Genomic DNA, 23,106 nt, shown 5'->3' with positions numbered 1-23,106 from the left:
ACTCGCACTTGGCCAGGTTTTTTGCTGGTCAAAACTAGTGCCTATATTATATGGACCGGTTGCGGAGTCAGGGTGCATAATATATACCCCACCCTCCTCTCTCGATCCAATCAACTCTTTAGAGGTCTCTATTCCTCGTTCCTATCTGGATCTGCAGCAGCAATTATATATTCCGTCGATCACTTCGATGAAGCCATGCCCGTCAACGCTGGGCGCAGTGAACATGATTTTGTACAATTCTTGTTAAGTATCAATCTATTATATCCAGTATTTCATCTTTAACCGATTTTATTTTTATGGGGATAGGTTGGAAAAATAAAAGATTAGTTACCGTAAACTTTTCTATTTACACATTATATACAACACAATGTGACAATTCTTATTCGTGTAACTCGAAATATTTTCAAACAACTTCATACAATACAATAGTGTTCTAGCACCTAAAGCAAGCAACATGGATGGACGAAGCATATTTATATTGTACTATGTATTATGAAGACTTACAATATTAAAAAAATAAAACTTCGCAATTGCAAATCATAGAATGCTCATAGTTTAGGACCCCAATGAACTAAATTGGTAACGTTTATCTACCGAAAATTCGTTTGTAGAGGCATAGATACTGGTATCTTTATAGAGTTCTTAAATCTACAATTTACTTGTTGGTGTCGTAAAATATAGTGCAATGCATTGTGAAGACACAATTTAATTGAAGTCAACATTTCTAATACTAAGCGTGTTTAATATTAATAATATCTTGCATATACAACATCAGTCTCATTCGTTATATCGACTGAAACAATTTTAATTCCAACCTTACAATTCTTGTTCAATAGTTGATTTAGAACAGAAATTAAGTTATAAAAATTAACGTGTAACTTAAAATACACATGGCGGTTGTGACGGTGTTGCCATGATTTAAAATATATTAAATGAGGCAACACACGTAAGAATTCGGATATTTTTACGGTAAAAAATATAATAATCTTAGGAGGCGGTAGTAATTTTGCTTGTGAATCGAATTAGGTACACGAGAAAAATAATGGCTATTTTTTAACATAAAAATTAGTCTGATAATAAATGAATTTGTTTGACTATGGACAATAACTATAAGGGCCTGCACAGACAAGGGGTTATTGTCCGCGAAGGACAAAACTCCCTCGTCATTCACAACGGTGTTTAGGAGCACTATGAGTACCGTGTGCATTATGCGATGCGGTTCTATAGATTTTGCATAGACTTAAGTTTCAGTTAAACGAGACAGATTAATTCCAGCGGTATAATGCTGTCTCATTTTAACAATGTATTAAGTCTGAGCATAGTCAAAGTACGCACTATAGATCTCAGCGTAAGTGACCCATTTTTGTCCTCGGCGGACAAGTATATTCGTCTGCGCAGGCCATAACTCGAAAAAAGAAAAAAGGATTGTAATTCAAACATGATTATTCAAATATTTAAGCATGATTAATTTAAACAATCAATCGATTTTATTTAACAATTTTTTATGACTAGACTACTACAGTAACAAAGTCGTTCAAACATTTTTCATTTTAATTACAATTTTCATAAGATTTTCAACATGATTTTTTTCACAAGCAATCATTTCATTAAATAGTATCAAGTTTTATTTTATGTAACAATGGCACACAATACTCAAAATTGTGAATAAGTTTACTAATTCTATTTACATTTTAGAAGCATTGTTTTATTTATGGGATGAGTCATATAAGTAAGAAAATGAAATTAGCGGTAAATGAAATTAATTATTAAAAGTGCACACTATTATCATTTGCTTAATTTTATGACGCTGATTTATTTATGCTTTTATATTAACATAAGATAGTACAAAATATACGAAATGTAAGTAAGTAGTAAGTATTAAAGTCTAATCTATTTGATTTTGTCATAAAATAATTACTTAGTTAATTATTACACTGCACACGAAAAAGCACAAAAATATGCAATAATTTTCTGTCATATTTGATATTGTCTTGCAATTGTCATGACGAAATACGTGCAAAATATAATATAATATAGAATTCCTATATTACTACATAATATTCACGATATATTCCTACAATAGGAACAATAATATTAATGGCGGAATTAGTTTGATTCCTTTTTAATGAGTATATTATAAGAAATAAATGCCGTTCGGAATGAAGATTAAATCTTGCAAAACCTGAGGTTTTCACACGAAAAATATTCAAAGCTTATTGTTTGTGTAATATTAATTATAATTCTTTTATAAAAGAAGTTTTTTCTTAGCATAGATAAGAAGAAACTTAATAACTGTGATGTAAATCGCAGTTGAGATCAAATACCAATCAGTAATAATATTATGTGCCTTTATTATAAAGACAATCTTTTTCATAGAAATTATCAATTAGGTATTTAAATTTCTTTACTTAGCTACTAATTCAAATTTTATTTCACTATTGACCTAACTCTGCATGCACATCTTACCAATTCATGTTATATAACTATTAGTATTAATGCAAGTTAGTATCGACACTTTTCAATTTAATCGGATGAACTTGGCGCGGACGACTAGGTAACGAAAGATTTAACAGAAACAATATTTTTTTATAATAATTATAATATGTAGGTACTCTTATGCATTACTAGCACATATTAGTCAAACCCACTCGTAAACTATAAGAGCGTGCGCAGACGAGGAACAATTGTCCGTGGAGGACAAAAGTTCGTCGTTTTACTAAGGTTTTTCGCCGTACTATTTCCATCTCCATCGTATGCATTATCCGATGAACTTTTAGTAACTTAAGTGATCAATTTTTGTCCTCCACGGACAATAGTTCGTCGTAGCGTAGGCTCTAAAGTAAAAATCTGTCTCTATTTTACACATTGTATCGGATGCGAATGGGCTATAGTAATTTCATGCAAACTTGGCTTACTCTATTCAAAAACCTACCAACAATTTCTTTGCTAAACCATGTTCGTCTATCTATTCGTTATAATTTCATTAAATATTTACGTATCTATTCGGTAAACGCGTAGCTACATAATAATTTTTTTTCTTCTAAATAAAATTATTTGTCTTGATACGGCAAGCGCAGGCATTGAGTGCGGGACGGATGACTTTTTTATGTCATTTAATGGCATGGACTGCGTTATTTTAATGGCGAATATTTTTAGGTTTCATTTATAAAATATTTTAAGACAATCTAAGTATCCCTACTGTTGATATTCTTATAAAGAATTGACTTGTAAACTAGCTAAAATAAAAACTCTTCGTATTTGGATAGTTATTGTTAGAAAATATGAAAGGGAATGTAACAAAAATCCTTTTAAAACAAAAGGATTTTATGGTTTTTGGCAAATTTTGGTTCAAAAATGGAGATGATAAATTGGCACTTAATCTTGGAAAGTTACGGAAAATGCTAGGATTACGTAGTAGGAAACTATAGAAAATATTTTTATCATAATGTTACAGACATAGGAAACTGTCAATGCTTATATTATATTTTCGTTTGTATTGGATTTTCATAACGCATATTAATGCATTTGTGACAATATTTTGATAATACATTTTTATGTATTAACAAAGTACAAATACACAAAAAGTCTGAATAATTTGTTTGAAAAAATTAATGTTGTACTATTTGTACTTTATTGACATTTTCTTAACATTTTTTTAACCTTAAATAATAACGATTTTAATACCTATAATTTAATGACATTACAAGCTCGTATGATCTCATATAACTTATAATATAATACTGCATCAAGAAACGTGCAATTGTTAAAAAATGCATTGTGGAATACATAATTATGTACTTATTTCAAAGATTCGTAAACTTTAGACCCCAGTGCTGTACGAGCTGAATTGCACTTTATTGCTTTGTAACAAGAGTCACTATTCATTTAAACATCTTTGTAGAGCGAGTCTTATGTACTTGTATAGTGCCGAAAAAGTTCCGAATCCGGGAAGTAAAAGTCGACATATCAACCAATCGCGTACACCCGCCATTCGCCAGCAAATCGCGTCAGTGCTCAAGTTGTTTGCCGGGCACAGGATCTTCTGACTTTTTAGAATTTAAGCCTAGGTGCAGGCGGCGGGTTTTGATCCGTGAGGCAGAGCGGTGTGGGCCAACGGGAGGCGCTCGAGGCGGTGTCAGAGAAGCATGAGGTAAGGCCCATGTGGCAAGACACCCCTACCGCTTCGCCCTCGAGGCACGCGCATTGAATTTAGTTTACATCCATAAACAATAACTTTAGTGGCCTTCACAGAAAACAAAATGCCGCCTTCCTATAAAGTTAAGGTGGACTTTCGAGTCGAGCTTCTGGGGCGTCAGTGGCGCTGCGCTCGAATGACGTTCCTTGTTACCCCTTTCACTAGCGAAATTCATGCGCGGAGCAAGAAGTTGTACTTAATTCGGCTGGCACGACGTTTTGCTCGGGAGTCTTAGTACTAGGTGCAGGCGGCGGGTTGTGCGACGGGCGGGCGCGGGGCAGGTGCGGGCGGCGGGGCAGCGAGGGCCAGCGCGAGGCGCTCGAGGCGGCGGCGCAGAGGCAGCAGGCGAGGCGCGTGCGACAAGGCGCCGAGCGCCGCCTCCACCGCCTCGCAGCGACGCCGCCGCTCGCCCTCGTCACAGCACTCCAGCTCCTGGGGGCAAGTAGGTATGGTGGTACATTCAAACTAAATCACTATCCAATACCAATATTATAAATGCGAAAGAGCGTTAGTTTGTTGGTTAGTCCTTCAATCAAATCGCAACGGAATCTGAATTTATGTGTTTTACTTACTATTGAAAAAAAACCTTAGGTGGATTATTTTTTGTAATTATTCTTTACGTCTTTCAAATATTATGTGATTAGTGCTACTTTTTAATCTCGTAATCACACATTTCGTATGTTTATTTTACTTATTATGCGCGAAATATTATTTTATTAACAATTTTAATCTAAACTGGAACCATGAGTATTTTTTGACTATTTTTGTTAAGCTGGTATAATTATTTTTAAGTAAGACATTTAATCTCTGGGGTTAAGAATAGATTTTAATTAGAAGGATCTCTGTAATAAAATATAGCTAACCTGCTCAATTAACTCGATTTCGTCCTCTTCACCGCGTTGAGCCAGTTGACTTTTTAACACCTGTCCAATACAAAAACCTGTTATGATACGGAGTACAACTTACACTGTAAGCACTAAAATAAATATGTCTAAAGCGCAAATCAAAAATCGCACTTTAATAAATCTTAATTTTATTTTCTACATGGTATCTGTAAAAGCTATCATTACGGTATTGATAATTGGCTATTTCATAGACTAAATATTGGGTATATTCTAAAGTCTAAATACGAGTATTTTCTAACTGGCAAGCGTTGAATACATTTTTTGCATAGTGATATTTTCAGCTGTTGCAACTATACATACTTAGAACTACTTTTCTTACTTAATTTCGTTTCAGAATTAATAGAGTATATCTATACAATAATACTAAAGATTTTTCGAAGTATCTTTGTTATTTTGGGCCAAATTATTATAGTTTTGAGGAATTTTCTTTGAGACACAGATCCCCGAGGCTTATGTAACCTTTCAAATTAACGTTAAGTTAACTTCAAAAGTTACCCCAAAGTCTCACTCACAGTGTAAAGTTAATCAGTAACCAATTTATATTTTAATCACAGTGTTATTTACATACTACTCGGTCAAGTTAAGTTTGCACCTCGCGTCGATGACGTCACACTGACGTTTAGGTACGATATGCGAACCGTACTGGCGCGACAAGAGGACCGCGGGGAGTCGAGAGGGTAAGTGGGAGAGGCGCCGCATTCTAGCGAGATGCAAACTTACCGCGACCGAGTTATACAATTTGATCACAACACAGTTCAGCCAATAGTTGCAATATTTACATTCTCCCAGTTATATACAAGTTACAAGTAGGTGTACAATAGTGCTGGAGGTCGCGAGTCAACGCGCTGCGATGAAGCTATGTGACGGTGACGTCTGTGTGTTCTCTCCCATAACATATTACATAATATACGGTATACCTATCAATACAGTCAGTGAAAAGGTTAGCATTACTCTTATACAAGGTGTAACCAGAGCGCTAGTAAACAAAGACAGGTGAGAGTATTGATGATTACTGATAAGATAGCATTAAAAACTGCGATTTTTTTAAAAATCCTATATTTTTACGAGTTCACAATGTATTGCTAATAAAACATCTGACTGGCGTTTTGTATTCTTTAACGTTAACGTTATCAACGAACGTTTCGTAAATAGGCCACTCGAAGTCAATACCGCGTCGTAGGTGGGGCATTGACCCGATTCCTGCACGCCATGCAATACGGGTTTGAAAAAAACTAAATCACTAAAACTACAAGATAAGGCAAATAGTTATTGGTATTGGATCGTCTTAAGGTAGCATAATAATACGCTAAGTTTTTGCTAGCGTTTTGGTTACAGCCTGTATACTTTAAAGTTAGTAGATTTCAGATTTTATACACAATTGATGCATACAAAAGATATTTTTAATAGGTAAAATAGAAAATACACCTAATAGAAGTCTTTTACTTACTATATTTACGATTTGGATTTAGAAAACATGCTTGGATTTTTGTAAAAATAAGCTTCAATGAGTGTCTTGCAGACAGGTATGTTATACTAATAGTCTCCCGCTGCGCTAAAGAGTGTTTTATCTCAGAAACTATTGTACAGATATGGCTTTCACCGATACAGGAAATACCTAAAAAGCTTATAAGCTATAATTTGATAATAATATTAAGATTAAGTGAATTAAGTCGGAAAAAAAACGTTCAATTTTAGCTTCAGTTGCATAAATTATTAAAATGCGTAAACTTAAAATTAATAGTTCCTACGCTACGCTGCGAAGGTGGGGACGGGGCGCTAAATTATAATAAAATATAGATATAGTATTTTTATTAATATTGACAAATAAAATAACTGGACTGGACTGTTGTGTGTACCTTTGAATAAATAAATAAATAAACTGGACGCGCCTATAATGAAAAACAAAAAAATACATAGAGTAAGTAGAAATTAACATAGAGTAGGTAGATATTGAGAGAGAGAGAGAGAGCACACGACGTAAAATAGATGTGCGTAGTATAGAAGCTGGTATTGTATAAGAGTATAGTAGTGGGATGGTATTAACCTTTGCACTTCACTCTTGACTCGAGATCGCCAAGCAGGCCCTGAATGGTGTAAATACCTGTTTCACATCAAATCAGTTAACGGCACTAACGCTACTAACACCTCACTACGTTTATAATAATATTCGAAAAATATGGCATTTGCCTATGTAAAAATAAACTTTTTTTCTGTGAATTAGAGGGTCTTCCAAAATACGTGAAATCTACTTCTTTTGTTAGTGTAATAATTATTTTAAATTATCGATTAAACAAAAATACTACGTCAAATCACGTTGTGACGTCACATGCCAGTATTTTTTAGAAGCTCGCATATTGAACGCGTGTTTTGACGTTTGATAAAAAGATTCAGCCCCCTATCAGCTTAAAATATATCAATCATTAAAGGACAGCATCAATGTCGATAGCCCCCCTGGTTTGACTAGTTGTTAAACACCGGATTACCGATAATAACTTATAAAGAGTAACAGTTTTTTCATTTCTCTTTCGCTATTATAAACTAGCTGTAAAAGATGTTCTGTAGAAAGACTAGCTTTTATGCTACTCGGTTTTTGTTTTTAATTTTTTTTTTTAGTACATTAAGTGCTTATGTTATAATTTTTATAATTGACAAATTACTATATATGCTATAAATCCAATAGACAAAATACGTTTGTATGGAGAAGTGCGTAAGAAGTGTAATCTTAAAAGTGTTAAATTCAACTACCGACTGGCAATCAAAAAGTGTAGTTAAGTGTTATCCACTTTTAATAAATGGTTTTCATCTTGACTTAAGTAGTAAATTGCGATCAAAAGTGTACTAAAGCTACTTACTTCAATAGAGTGTTGGTATTGCTCCATCAAGTTCTTGCAGGCGTCCAACTCAGCAAGCTTCTTCACCACCACGTCTGCCACGTTCTTTTCCGTCACCTCGATCTTATCCCTAGAAAAAAAAAAAATATTTTGTTAACTATGATATAAAAATATTGTATAGTACAAGAGTTCTCATTATTAATGACTGCCTATGATGTATTATTTATTTATTAAGTATATTAGTGTATTAACTTTGATTCCACTTCCTCTCTTTTTGTCTTGCGATCTAATGACAAGATTCCCATGTGCTAGCTGTTATATTCATTCCTGAGTGCATACACCAACGCAGCGGTGGGCATGTCAGAAGCTCTGGATGAGGGACCGTTGGCGGTTGGAAGTCCGCTAATCGCAGGTCCAACGCCAACACTCGCTCCAGTAAATCTCCTCGCGCCGCCACCTCGCCCTTGGCCTCCCAACGTTGGTGCGATCTAATAAGCGCGAGATTCCCACATACCGGTTTTATTCATACCTGAGTGCATGAGCCAACGCAGCGGTGGGCGTGTCGGGGGCTCTGGACGAGGGACTGTTGGCGGCTTGCGCGGCGGCGGCCAACGCTCGCAGCAAGTCCGCTAGTCGCAGGTCCAACGCCAACACTCGCTCTAATAAAGCTCCTCGCGCCGCCTCCTCGCCCTCGGCCTCCCAACGTTGGCGTGCCGCGATGGCCGCTGAGAGGTTGCGGAGGGAGTCCCGCTCTGACATTGATTGCGACTCCGCTGAGCCTTCACCTTCCGCTTCTGTAATTTTATGATTTATAACAGACACGATTCCACGTGGATTCTAATTTTATTAATACCGTGGGAATCCTGATTTTCCGAGGTAAAAATTAGACTGTATCCATCTCCAGGCGAAGATTAAAAGGACAGATGGACAGACAGACAAACTTAGTAGGTATGATTAAGTGGTCCTTCGAGCCGGATTAAAGTACGCATATTAGCTGACCACTAATATCAGATAAAAAATTCCAGTACTATTCTGGTGGCATTTCTAAAATTCTTTCTTAGTGGAAAGTCTGCTTTATATAGAGAACTTAGGGCAAAATCTCAAGTTTCCATACCCAGCGGTTTACGCTGACGTCGATATGTCGATATGATAAAAAAGTTATGTAGCATATATTATTGAATCAAACCTTTGTCGCCATCACCGCAAGACTCCCTCTCTGGTGACAGCTCTTCCCCGCTCCAGGCGCCTGCGCCTTCCGCACCTGACCACCATTCTTCGGCGCATTCTAAAAAAAAAATCTATATTATACTAATATTATAAATATTTATTGTAACCAATTTTTTTTTTATTTCACTTTTCTTCCTAGCATTTGTTGCGTAGGGGCCCGCTTTCCTGCTAAATCGTTTCCACTTTTTAGTCTATACATACGGTTTATACTTGAAAAATATTAAGTATGCCTATATTTTTTTTTGTATTACATTAACAGTTGCAAACCAAAAATGGTTGGATACTAAATACAATAATATACAATCAAGTTTCTAGACCCAGCAGTTTGAGCTATTAGGTTAGGTCAGTCAGTCATTTTTGTCTTTTATAAAATAATAATGGGTTCACTTTACCTGGATCTGTAACTAAACACGGTTCCGTCTCCGAGTCCAGCAAGTCTGCGGAGTTATCATTGTCGTCAGACACCCGTGAGCGCTCGTCATCATTGTGGGCGTAGTGGGCGTTATGGGCGTTGTGAGCGAGCGGCGCGGCGGCGGCCGCCGAGCGTAGAGCTCGGGCTACTGCGCCCAAAAGCCCACCGCGGGTGTCTTCCTCTGGAGATAGAGTTTCTCCACTGTCGCTGCGACTGCGTCCAAAGCAAAATATGACTTTAGTTTTAGTGTATTTTTTGGAGAACTGTTTTTAAGAGTACAGTGAGCCTGGATCATCTAAATAAATAAAAAATTACAACAAAAATTGTGTTTTTTTTATTATAATTAAATAGGTATGAGTAAGTGATTTAGTGTGCTTTTCCATCTGAAAATTTGATGAAGATGCGCTGTGATGTCACAACGACTAATAGGGCTTCGTATTTTCATCTTCTACTACATTTTAAATGCCTTAAAACGATTAATTAAAACCTACTTTGATTAATATTGGAGGTTTTAAAAGGAACATTAATCACAAGAAATTGCAGGCGTCCGATCCTGACGAAAAAAACATCCTATTAGCATCGATTTGCATTTTATCTTTTAAGAATTTGTGTACGCATTCGATCTTTTTTCCGATGGGTTCCCATTTTTATACAAAATAACCATTTTCTATGCTTAAAATTCGAACTGATGATGACAGGAATGTGAAAGAGGAATCCTCACCTGCAGTAGGCCTCGTTGTGGTAGACGGTGGGGTGTATGGCGTGGGGAGGCAGGGCATAGGCGGCGCGCACGGCCTCCGTGAGCGCGCGCAGGCGACGCGACAGTGTGTCCAGCGCGGCCGCCGCCCCCGCGCCTCCCCTCGCCCGCGCGCCCGCGGCTAGCGCTTCCTGTCGCCGCTGCTCGCACATGCGCACCAGTTGCCGACACTCGCCGCGCCTGCAAAATGCATTTTGAGTAAGCATTGTTCTTGAAAAGGGGGACAGAACATTTTGACATGAACGTTCGTTGTTCCCGTGACCTACAATATAATTGTTCTTATTGGTTTATTTCGTTCAGTAATATTAAAATAATGCCGTCGTCTTGTTCCATTGCCATTGGCCAAATTAATAACAAATTTTATAAAAAATGGACGAAATTCAAGCTAGGGAGAGACCAGTTAGACACAAGCGGCCCAAAGCATTTCTGTACAGATAGATCCTTACAAGAGACATTCGTCCAGTAATGGATGTTTATTGCTTGAGACAACGGCCGCGACGATACTTCAGCGCCTAGGTTTTAACCCTTCATCTTTTCTTCTCTCTGGGCAGGTTTTCGCAACTACACGTTTCCATCTGTGCGAGTATTGCCCCTCCCCTCTCCACCGAAGTTTCAACTCTTTTGAATGTTAACTTCTGTAGGAGGTTAAGTCCATACCTGCGCTCGAGCTCGGCGGTGAGGCGCGTGATTTCCGCCTCAGCGTCTCGCAAGGAGTCGCTCAGCGCTCCCGTCTCCGCGGCAAGGAAGTCCTGCATCTCAGCCGCCTCGCGCTCCGCCTCGCTCAGCCTCGCCTCTAAAACCCTCGATGTCTCCCGAGCGTTACACGCCTCCTGTAACAACGCATGACTTGAGCAACTTTCACAACGGTACATAATTTTCTTGATATCTAAAACTTGACAATCATGATCTATTAAAATTTAGGTATCATAATATGTTTTGGTTATTGATGACAATTAGTCAGACATTGCCATGAATTAAAAATAGACATATTCCATGGCACGATCGGAAGGATCTACGGATGCAGTCCGAGACGTTGGTCTAACCTATGCTTTTCAGACGGATTCCAATAGAGAGAAATGGCGGCAATGGCGCAACACCATAAAGAAAGTGTTAGCTCGAGTCAAAATTCTCAAAGCTGAGGAACCAATACATGAAAAGCTATTAAACTGCAGCAAGCGGCGCCTTATAGACAATGTGACAAACAAGGCAATGTAATCTCACCGCGTGCAACTTGTCGCAGTGGTCCCGCAGCGCGTCGATCTCGCCGCGCTGCCGCGTCGCCAGCTCGCGCGCAGATCGAAGTTGCTCCTCCAATGCTCGCAAGCAGCCGTCTGCGTTGGCACCGGCGCCTGGAACCATTGTTTGAATGTATCATCCATTTTCGAGCCTTCTGAACAACTTCCGTAATACTATAATTTTATTGTATCAAGATTGCTTATATACAAGTCGGACTATCAAGACATTTTTCAGGTACCAAGCACTATACTTGGCAACTGGATCTTGGATTAAGGAGACAAGTACTAAGCACCTTTTGACTAAATTCTGTGCATTCATACAGATTGCTCGGAAATGCCCCGACGTTCCAATGTTTAAAAAAGCTAAAGTGTGCCACCAATAACCACATAATTACGGTCTTCGAAATTTAATGCCGCCACTTAATTGATCGTCTAACACCGTCCAAAGATTCCTAGAAGACATTGTGTGGTGTCGCGCTCTCGGAAAGCCAGGCCTATGTACATAGACGCAAACAGCCTGATTAAATATGCTAAAATTATGAATAACTGAACTTGACCCATTAACGTGTGGTCATAAAGTTTTAAGCCATACATACCAGCACCGGCGAGCTCCAGCAGTCGTTGCGAGTTTCTCTCCAGTTCAGAGATCGCCGCCAGTCTGGCAGCACGCTCGGCAGCCAGCTGCGCTTCCACGTGCAACCTTCTCTCGCGCTCCTCAGTCGCAACTGCCTCGGCGACCGCGGCTGCTGACACCAGTCGCGCGATCTCCGTGTCGCGGGCACTCGCTTGTACCCCGCGATGACATCGCGTTACGTCTATGCGACTGAAAAAAAATTTAATTCGTAGAGGGCTTGTTAAGGGGCTTAGTTTACGAAATTATTTTTCTAGTAAGTAAATATACCTTTCGATATTTGGCACGATTCCCGCAAGAGCTGATTCGATATCAGTCCCCACCAAAACTGTTTGACAAATTTTCTCAGCGTATATCCTCACGCGAGTTTTAGTTGCGGTCCTTGATGAAACAGATCGTGAAACTGTAGGTCTTCTGGAGGTGGGCGGTGTGCTTTCGTGTTTTGGGGAAGACTCTGGATCGACGTCGCGCCTTCTCCGTGGCAACGTTCCATATTTATCGGCTGCTACCCGGGTCGCGGTCGCGTCAGTGGCGGTCGATAGCCGTTGCCCGTTTGTGGGCCATTTCTTTTCATCTACTGGCGAATTTGGCGTTCTACATCTCGCGGTGGAAGTTTTTGTAGGTTTGGCACGTAAAGCTGGACTTTCACGGACTAGGTTTGGAAGATCGGTGGTTGGTCTTATGCGTGGTTTGGGTGTAAGCGGTCGGGGTTTTTCGGGAGGTGTCGGTTTCTCTCTACTTCTCGCGCGCTCTCGTGTTGCAAGATTAGGTCCCCGTGGGGCCGTAACTGGTCGTGGTGTCGATGTCCCTACTGGGGAACTTCTCTTTGGCTCCGCTACTGTGACGTTTACACGTCGGCGGGGTCTAGGAGGCGCTCCAGCAAGCGATGAGCTTTCGGAACCGCATCCCGAGCCACAGGAAACCACACTCGAGGCGCAGGAACGAGATCCACCTCCGCTACTGAGCGCTCGTCCGCATCCTTCCACCCCACTGTCGCTGCCCGCGGCTCCGAGCGCTAGTTCGTCACCGGCCGGTAAGCTGTCGAGATCGCCTATCGAACGTGCGTCATCAATCGCTTCACACGATCCGTTCTCTACGAATGACTCCTTAAAATCTACACTTTCACTTTTACAATCTTCAAATGTCTTTACAATTATATCACTTTCTTCTTTAATTGTGGCAATGGAATTATCACTATTGTCTTTCACTTTGCACTCGTTTGTTTGTTCTTCATGATTGTTAACTTCATCGGCGTTCGAGCTAGGCGGCGCGTCACTAGCCTCAGCAGTTTTATTCGTATTTTCTTCTTCCATGTCGGGTTTTTAAGTCACATGATCTGTAACAAAAATAAACGTTGCTATAATGAAAAATTGCAGCGTATTTCATGTCGGTAGACGGATGGTTTCAGTGCCAAGTAATCAGTTCGATGCAGCGCTATTGTGCGAGTAAAGCGTCCATTGTGCGGAAGCCCTCGGGCCACGGGTCACAGTCTCGGGGGAGCTTATTTCTATTGTTCTCATTTGCCTATTCTCAAACTGTTCATAGTTTTATTGCTAAAGAAAATGAAGCATTTGTAAAAGATGTGACTTTAACTTCTGCAATTTAATTAACTCTAGCCACAACTATGGACGTTAAACGTATATCTAAGTATAGTGATTCCGGTTTAAAAAGAGAATTTTCTATTATTTCTACATTAACACAATATTATACATATTTTTATTCATACATAACACAGCTGATTGTTTGAAAGTAACAATTCCTATAGGATGTAGCTATGTAGGGCGTATTAATTTCAGGGGTGGTTTAGAGATGGGAATAATACTCCACCCTTCCGAAGCTTAGGGATTGCTATAAATAAAATTATAATTTGTTGCTATCAGGCATGTCAAGTGGGGTTTCATTATAATAATTTATTGCCTATAATAGAAATATATCTAAACATTTATTCTATAAACATTTATTTTTTGAAGCATTTTGCTATCATGGACCCATGTTGGCCATATCAAGACACACGGTCGTGTGTCGAAACCAATTTCGAATAAGAATTGAATTTATCATGAGTCATGACATAAGAAACTCTATGATAATATGCGGAACGTTAGCAGACGAAGCCAACGACGAGCTATTTTTCAAAGACCCGAAAGCAGAGACGCTACAATGAAACATCTCTATATTCTGTATCATAAGAAGACTGTTAAACACATTACTCTTCTCTTGCATTGCAGTAGTCGGGTAATATGCAGTAGCAAACGAAAATTGAACGTAATGCAATGATCAAGCCTTAACTACAACAAATAGCTTTGAAAGCCGCTGCAGGACTATGCAGTATGAAAGTAATAACAATGCACATTGTCGATATAGCCATATGACCCCTATTCAGGCTCATACAAAGAGCCAGAGGAACAACCGCCGTTCCCACGCGGCCGAGCACTCAGGCTTGCAAGTTGCGACATTCATTCACATACAACCACTCTACATTTCTGCCACATCATTCGGCATTCGGCACATTTAGTGGGTGCTTTATGAACATTATTTTGAAGTGGTGATACTAAAAAGAATACCCGGCTGAGTTGTTGTGGGTTCTTCTCAGACCTAAGCGCGTTCGGAACCCTCGTAGCTTTAGTTTAAAGTTTACGTAATTAATTATCACCACTCTATCATCTTACAAATCTAACAATTCTGACCATCAAAAGGAGGTACCTACTTTGAATGAATGATTTGAGTTTGAATTATTTTGCTTGCGATTGCCTGCTATTCGCTTATAAGAAAAATCACCTCAATAAAATTATTGCAGGTGACACTGTACAGATTTTGTACTGTGGAAGTTTGATTGCGAAGAAGTAAGTTCCACCTTTGCACCTTAATTTCATTATTAGTTTGTAACAAGTTTATGTACAAAAAAAGCTTCCTGTAATATTTGGCTGAAACTCTTCCGCTATTAACCAATCAGCGATCACTAAAATAGATGTTTCAGCAAGAGTGTCTATCAATGACGTATCCCTCATTCCTGAGGGTCGTGAGTTGTGACTTCTTTCTATTATTCACTTATAATAAATTATAGGCATTTATTGAAGCATGTTCCCGCATTCACGTTATGATTTATCTCTTAGATTTTTCAACATTTAAGTAGATAAGTAGGTATTTATAATTAAATGTTAGTTAGGTTCCCATCGAGTTAGGGACTCACATCAACGTTGCTTACCCAGCATAATATAAACTGCATAAGTAAATAGCTCCGATGCTCCATTGATTAATGAAGCATCAATAAGTTTTTATAATCATCAATCAATTCTTACTGATAATGTTAGTGTTTTCCATAATGAAATTAGAAAACCACTAGAGACTGTATTAAACCGCTTTTAACAGGGCTCTCTCCGTCACTCGTTTCATACAATCGTAGTTCCAATTTCATTTGAATATGAAGCAACCAAAGTCCATGAAATTTTGCAGACATATTCTAGAAACTAATATCGGTGTCTGTGGTGTTTTAAATTTTTCTAAAAATATGTAGTTTTAAAATTACAGGGGCTCAAAGATTTGTATGAAATTTTTTAAGACCGCGTAACTTTGAAACCGAATATTTTAACTGAAATCTGGAAAACCACAGACATAGATATTAGTTTCTAGAATATGTCTGCAAAATTTCATGGACTTTGGTTGCTTAATATTCAAATGAAATTGGAACTACGATTGTATGAAACGAGTGACGGAGAGAGTCCAGTTAATGCGAAGCCGTAATTTATTATGCGCCCATGGCTTCTGTTTTTTGTTGTTATCATGAACGAGAAACTATTACGTTTTTATGGGGTGCTTATAATTAAATTATCTGGTTATATCTTATAGAAAATTGATATTTACGAGAGCCAAGATACAAACTGATGGTTAAGATTTATGAACGCGATCCACGATGAAAATTAAATCTTCACTTTTTCGAGTATATATTGATAAAGTAGTAATTATAGAAGGTAGTTGATTTGTTTATTTCTTTGTTCGCCCATGACGTAAGTTTGAGACCAAACCTTCCGCAGTTCGAGATCGTAATATTAGAGTGAACTATAGTGAGGGAACTCTCGGTTAGATCCTGAATAGACTGTCAAATATTTGGTGACGTGAAATCAAAGAAAAATGTAGATTTTTTTAATAGTAAGTACTTAAAGTACATTTCTATATTGCTTTTACAATGGAGGGTATCTTTTTTGGGACTAATTTAATTTGGCCTTGTTTACGGAATATCTAATCGCGAAATACAAGAACGACCGATTAGAATTATTACTATAAGCATTAGCGATAACGCACGTTGCTATCTCTAACTCTATCACACTAATATTATAAAGCAGAAAGTTTGTATGTGTGTGTGTGTGTGTATGTTTGTTACTCCTTTACGCAAAAACTACTTGACGGATTTGGCTGAAATTGAGAATGGAGATAGATAATATCCTGGATTAGCACATAGGCTACTTTTTATCCCGGAAAATCAAAGAGTTCCCGCGGGATTTCAAAAAACCTAAATCCACGCGGGCGAAGTCGCGGGCATCGGCTAGTAATTCTATAAATTTATGAGCAGATTTCCGCACTTTTCTGTTTATTGCTCATGGCACTTATGACAAGGATAAAGTTAAGGTTTTTCAAATATTAAGACTAAATGGCCAAAGCCTCAAGATATCTCTAATTCATACATAATTCACTACATTTGAAACTGTCTGCTGGATATTACTATAGAGAAGAAGGAAATAGGTATTTTTTTGTCCCAGAAAACCAGAGTTACGGGATTTTTAAGAAACCTTAACCCCCCATGGACGGACGATTTCAAGCGGGTATCTGAAGGCAGCTAATCACAAGTGAAACAAGACCGTATTTTGTGGAAATCTTTGAAAGAGGCCTTCAGTCTAGCAATCGACGTTTATCGGTTGAGACGACGAGCGATGTCGCCTCACCTCCCTGTACGTAGACTGGTTAGGTATACTAGGTATATCATTAGTCATGGTGTCATGACACCATAGAGGGACGCGGCTCGCGACACGCCGTCTGCACACTCACTAGATGTACACATAAATCAATGTGTTTATTTTTATCGTAACGAGCGTCGTGGCAAGCTAATTAAACTCGTCAGTAACCACGGTGAAGGCCCTGTCGATGACACTCGCCACCTCGTCACTCGTTAAATTGAAGGTCGCTAACTGGCTGTCGGTTATGTCACAACCACTTAACAACTTGGAGGCTAGCGTTGCTAAAATACTTCCCTGTTGAACATAGTTGACATAGTTTTTATTAGAAGAATGCTTGAAGGCTGAAATGTCTTTTTGGCGACTTAGATCGTCCGCGTCGGTCTAAAACGTTTATCTTGTTAAAAGTTTTTATAGCTCATTTCTGGTACACTGATAACTGCGTTAAGTGTTTAAATTTACTTTAATAATTTAAATCTTTACATATAGTAAGTGCATTCAACTGCCCTTTTCCACATATAATAGAGATGAAATTTGCGAATGAGATTTGCGAATTGTTTGACCTGCATATACCTATACATTTTACCTACTGTTGACAGCTTTACAGCTAATCTGGGACTATGTCCACTATGACCTTAGTTGGTATTTTATATATGATTTTTTTAAATGTGCTTGATCATGATCATCATCATAATATGTAGGAGGACTGATACACATTTGAAGTCTCACCTGGTGGTAAGTGATGATGCACTCTAAAATGGAAGCGGACTAACTTGGAAGCGGTATGGCAATTTTATTTATCCGTACTGTCAGTTTCAAAACAGCATCGTACCGAAACGCTAAATCGCTTGGTGGCACCGCCGGAAGGGTATCCTCGAGTGAAGATCGCGGCAAGTACCTAGCTGTAGATACCTACTTAGTACTTAAATAAATTATATGTATTTAGATAATGACTCCGGAAAGTGGCTGGCACTGATTGGATGCGAAAGGCTGCTGTCAGAAAACATTGGCGCTACCTAAAAGAGGCTTACGTGTTTGGGTATTCTAAGCTTTCATCGTTTCGAAATAGAATTTCTATTTCGCAGGATCACAGGCTTTCCAAATTGAGGAAACTACAAATAAGCTGTTTGATATTCTACAAAGAGTTAATGCGGTAGCGCTTGCGCAATAATCCACTCACGTAGCCCACGACTTTTCACGACAAATAAGGATCCTTGGTGTATAGGGATTAACGGAATTTACTCATGCATACTAACATTGATCGCGAAAAAATGTATAGCGTCACAACTGAATATCACTACCCATATTATAAATACGAAAATGTGTTTGTTTGTTGGTTTGTTCTTCAATCACACCGCAACGTAGCAACGGATCGACGAGACCTTTTGCATGGATATAAAAGGACCTGGAGTAAGGCTACTTATAATAATTCCGGAAAATCAAAGAGTTCCCACGGGATTTCAAAAAGCGAAATCCACGCGAACGAAATCGCGGGCATCAGCTAGTTCTAAATAAGTAAGTGCAAATATGAAATAACCATAATATTAGTCGATTAACAAAATGCTGTTCGCATGATCACCGAGACTGAGAGATATGTCATACCTCATGGGATAATAGTTTTTTTTAAATAATAAAATAGGTAGCAAACGAACACGTGGGTCACCTGATGTTAAGTAATTACCGCCGCCCATGAACATTTGCAACACCAGAGGTACCGCCGATGCGTTGCCGGCCTTTCAGATTTCTGCACTTCTCAGTCATAGTCATTTACATGACGTATCTAACTACAGTTAAGTTAGTTAAGTTTCTGAAGATTAACGATGTGCCAGTAAGTTGGCTACCAAGTTCTAAACTTTGACGACTCGAACTTAGGCTTACCACCTCCATAGAAAGAAGTGTGATAGAACCTGAAAGTTGTATGGTAGTCAATTCTTGTGCTGTCTCATTATGGCAAAGTTGAATTGCCAGCTGAGCCTAGGTGGATACTGGATTTGCAAGTTATGAAATTGTAAAATTAAAAAAAAATATATCAACTTATTTGGAGCCTCAACCGGTAAAGGAGTGGACTGAAAACCGAAAGGTCGACGGTTCGGACCCCGCCCATTGCACTATTGTCGTACCTACTCCTAGCACAAGCCTGACGCTTAGTTGGAGAGGAAAGGGGAATATTAGTCATTTAACATGGCTAATATTCTATATACTAAAAAAAAAACTAACCTATGGACTTACAAAAATCCGCCGAGAATCGAGACTGAGTCTAGAATAGCAAATTATCTCAGTAGAAACTAATTATTTATCAAGTACCGGTACTGTATCTGTCCCGATTCGGTATATATGACATTATATATATATATGTAAGTATATTATGCAAGTAGTTTATTATGTATTATTGTTTTATTATGCATCGTAGTTGCCGCTTAGAGATACGAGTACAAACGTCAACGTGCTTGCAGCCCGCCAAATCGGCTAACGGCTTCACAGCTTGAGCCTCAAACTGGGTTAATGTTATATTGCATATGTGTAATTATTCAAATATCTTTATTTCAAGTAGGGCAACTTGGGCGCCCATACTACGTAAAGACTCAAGACTCTATCACCAGTTCCTTGTTGCTAAACAGTTTCATAGAAATTGCGCAACTATTTAAATTAATTTAACTAAAAAGCAATAGAAAAAACCAGAATTAGAAATTAAATAAAATGATTGTGATACCTACTGCTTTATCTCAACTCGAGAAAAACTGAAAATGAATAGCTTTATTTAATTTTCATGTAGGACACTGGACAACATTGTAATTCATTAATAGGTATCATCTGATAGGTGATAGGTAGGTACATATTATATTCAAAGTACATATAGTAATCTAGATTTCAAAAATTGATCTTTTAAATTGGTGAAATTGTATGTACAAAAGAAACAAAAAAAAAAATTAGAGGACCCTATTATTTATTATAGATACTATTATAGAGATAAGTTCTTGGTACCAAGAAATTAACTACTATATCGGAGTACTCAAAAGTCTGCTTTGTTACTGCATGTTTCTGGTATTAACCACGGGCTACTGGTTATTTAAAATTCACATTTGATAGGTTATTAGCTCATTTACACAACAATTGCCTTAAGAATCTCTAGCACTAACGACACCCACAGTATGACGATCGCAATCACCACTGATTGGCCGATTCGCTATATTGGCTTAATTTAGTATTACAGCAATTGCGATAATAGCAACGTAATATCAGTTATCATAGACCTCAGCAACCGATTAGGAAAACCAGTAGTTATATCTTGCTATGAGTTGCATGATAAGAAAGCTCAAAGTTAATCAGCAGGTGATGGAGAGAGCTATGCTTAGAGATTCTCTACGTGATCAAACCAGAAATAAGAAGATAGGAGAACCAGAGTGATGCAGGTTAACATTGCGAAGCTGAAGTGGCAATGGTCAGTCAAGTTCGTAGAACTGATAAACTTTGTGGTCCCAACTCCCAACGTGCTAGAATGGTGAACACGGACCGAAAAGGCAGCATTGGCACCACTAGGTGGACGTATGACATCAAACGAGTACCAGGGAACAGCTCGATTCAAGTAAAAAGTGGCGTAAAACCATGGCGTGTTGAAGTCCGTACAATAGACCAATGTTCAACAGTGGACGTCTATCGGTTAGCGATGATAATGATGACGATTTCTTGCTCTTGACTAACGATTTGACTATCATATTATTAGCGATGGCAGGGACCGACGAATCTTGCTCTCCAAGGCAAAGTTTCTAACTGGTAGTGAATGTCTTGATATAAAATTATATTTAGAAACATAAAAGCCATGAACTATTGCTCCGAGTTTTAAATTTTTTTGTGTAGCTGACTGACGTCATTGGGTAGGTCCGCGAGGTAAGCCGCAAATTGCCGGTTTCTGTGTTTATGGCTATCTTTATAGCACTGTAACAAAATATGGTCAGCAAATCAGGTTTTGCTTTGAAACTTTTGGTAAATAGGTATCAAACTTGGATTTGCTTAAGTTACAGATAGAATTTTTTTTCTGTCTAATGTTCATGTTTTAATAACCAGGAAATACAGGAAATTCTATAAGTAGAGGGAAAAATAAGAAGTAAGTAATTAAGTTGGAATTTATAACATTGAGGTTCTGCAGAAACTTTCTGCCAGCAAAGGATGAATTATGTCTAGTTTAATAGAGTCACGTAATGAAAACTTTAATAACATTTTAAAAACTGATTTTACGAAGACGTGTACACAATTGTCGTAAACTACCGACTTTCTTTATTAATGACCCTAGGAACTAAGATACTTTCGAGTTTTGACACTAAGGATCTAGTTTGAGGCTTTATTAATAACAATAGTCAAGACCTAGAATTTTCGTAGTATGTTTTAGTCATTCATTTATTCTTTCTTTTCTTCCAGATATTACTTTAACGGAACATTCGCCCGTAACCGTTTACGGGCGAATGTCGGTGATGTTTAAAGGAAAATTCAAAACGGAATTTTCTTCTTACAAAAAATAACAGACGTCTGTATAAGCTTTACTCACAAACTATTTTGATTAGTAAGTACAAAAACTGATGTGCGATTGCAAAAAAGCCCCGCCTGGTTGTAATTTATTGCGCACGTCGTCATCACTCGATTTAAACTGCTGATAGATAGTTCATGTGTGCAGTTGAAGCTTGAACAAATACAAACTACAAAATATAAAGCTTGTGTCATTTAAGCTGCAGAGGGGAATCGTAAATTCGGATTTGTACCAACTGCCTACTTTTTTTTAAATTCAGACACAAGTTAACCATTCACTGCAATCGCACCAGCTAGGTGATTCGCTAATTTAGTGTATAACACTGCATGATAGCCACCGAGGTTGGGTGGTTCTGCATTGCTGCTTCACTGGGTGATATTAAAATATTTTTTCGTAGAAAACCTTCAATAGATTAAATAATGAGCTCGGTGGCTATCATTCAGTGTTAGACACTGAGTTAGCTGGTGGTAAGTGATGATACAGTCTAAGATAGAAGCGGGCTAACGGGATACTTCTTAATAAAATTATAATGAGAGATTTATATAACTCTGTATAATTAAAATTATACAGAGTTGTTAACAAAATTTACCAATATTTATATATGTATAGGTACAGCAACGGAACCCATCCGGCCCATTCCTGAGCACGGGTGTCCTCTCAGAATGAGAAAGTTTATGGCCAGAGTCCACCACGCTGGCCACGTGTGGATTGGCATACTTCACAGTACACACCTTTGAGAACATTATGGTGAACTCTCAAGCATGTAGGGTTCCACTCGATATTTCCCAGTGATATGAACTTGCTTAAAAGTGTGCATTGACTCTGATATATTTTTTTCACGGGTATTTTATGTGTTGGTTGGTAAACATGGCAAGGTCGTTGCACCGCGCTGATTGAAGCGGGTTCGATGCCTGCCGGATGTACGCTGACCGCTAGCGAATATATTTTGTACGCGTGCGCGTAATCTGTCGGTTTATCTCATTTTTACTGCCAACAAACGATTTATGGAACCGTTGCCATATGTACCTACCCGACTTTTAATGCAAGATCAATAACCATCTTCAGTCTAGTGTAGGTGCCTACTTGTCAAAAGTAACAGGCCTCTCTCCGTCACTCGTTTCATACAATCGTAGTTCCAATTTCATTTGAATATTAAGCAACTAAAGTCCATGAAATTTTGCAGACATATTCTAGAAACTAATATCTGTGTCTGTGGTGTTTTAGATTTTTCTATAAATATGTAGTTTTAAAATTACAGGAGCTCAAAGATTTGTATGAAATTTTTTAAGACCGCGTAACTTTGAAACCGAATATTATAACAGAAATCTGGAAAACCACAGACATAGATATTAGTTTCTAGAATATGTCTGCAAAATTTCATGGACTTTGGTTGCTTAATATTCAAATGAAATTGGAACTAAGATTGTATGAAACAAGTGACGGAGAGAGCC

At 38.2% G+C, this 23,106-nt stretch overlaps 1 protein-coding gene and 1 long non-coding RNA gene across 6 annotated transcripts in view; one reads left to right on the top strand and one right to left on the bottom strand.

Annotated features, from left to right (window-relative positions):
* Positions 1 to 1,226: 1,226 nt before the first annotated feature.
* On the top strand, positions 1,227 to 17,587 carry LOC123880968. The gene is made up of 3 exons (XR_006799385.1): positions 1,227 to 1,352; positions 14,706 to 14,708; positions 17,554 to 17,587. It is a non-coding gene; the product is annotated as an uncharacterized LOC123880968 (long non-coding RNA).
* Positions 3,929 to 23,106, bottom strand: part of LOC123880936 — an 85,669-nt gene continuing 66,491 nt past the window's right edge. For all 5 annotated transcript variants that reach the window (XM_045929369.1, XM_045929368.1, XM_045929370.1 and 2 more), the window contains 11 exons: positions 12,464 to 13,529; positions 12,159 to 12,385; positions 11,549 to 11,676; positions 10,985 to 11,157; positions 10,292 to 10,507; positions 9,551 to 9,783; positions 9,118 to 9,216; positions 8,461 to 8,725; positions 7,953 to 8,061; positions 5,059 to 5,118; positions 3,929 to 4,627 (listed from right to left, as the gene is read on the bottom strand). In XM_045929369.1, coding sequence (XP_045785325.1) covers positions 4,433 to 4,627; positions 5,059 to 5,118; positions 7,953 to 8,061; positions 8,461 to 8,725; positions 9,118 to 9,216; positions 9,551 to 9,783; positions 10,292 to 10,507; positions 10,985 to 11,157; positions 11,549 to 11,676; positions 12,159 to 12,385; positions 12,464 to 13,506 — 2,748 coding nt within the window. In that variant the 5' untranslated portion in view covers positions 13,507 to 13,529 and the 3' untranslated portion in view covers positions 3,929 to 4,432. The remainder of the gene's footprint in view (positions 4,628 to 5,058; positions 5,119 to 7,952; positions 8,062 to 8,460; positions 8,726 to 9,117; positions 9,217 to 9,550; positions 9,784 to 10,291; positions 10,508 to 10,984; positions 11,158 to 11,548; positions 11,677 to 12,158; positions 12,386 to 12,463; positions 13,530 to 23,106) is intronic.

The sequence above is a fragment of the Maniola jurtina genome, chromosome 3 (assembly GCF_905333055.1).
Source record: "Maniola jurtina chromosome 3, ilManJurt1.1, whole genome shotgun sequence".
Classification (NCBI taxonomy): domain Eukaryota; kingdom Metazoa; phylum Arthropoda; class Insecta; order Lepidoptera; family Nymphalidae; genus Maniola; species Maniola jurtina.
Note: the sequence above shows the minus strand (reverse complement) of the source record. Positions and strands in the feature narration are given on the sequence as shown.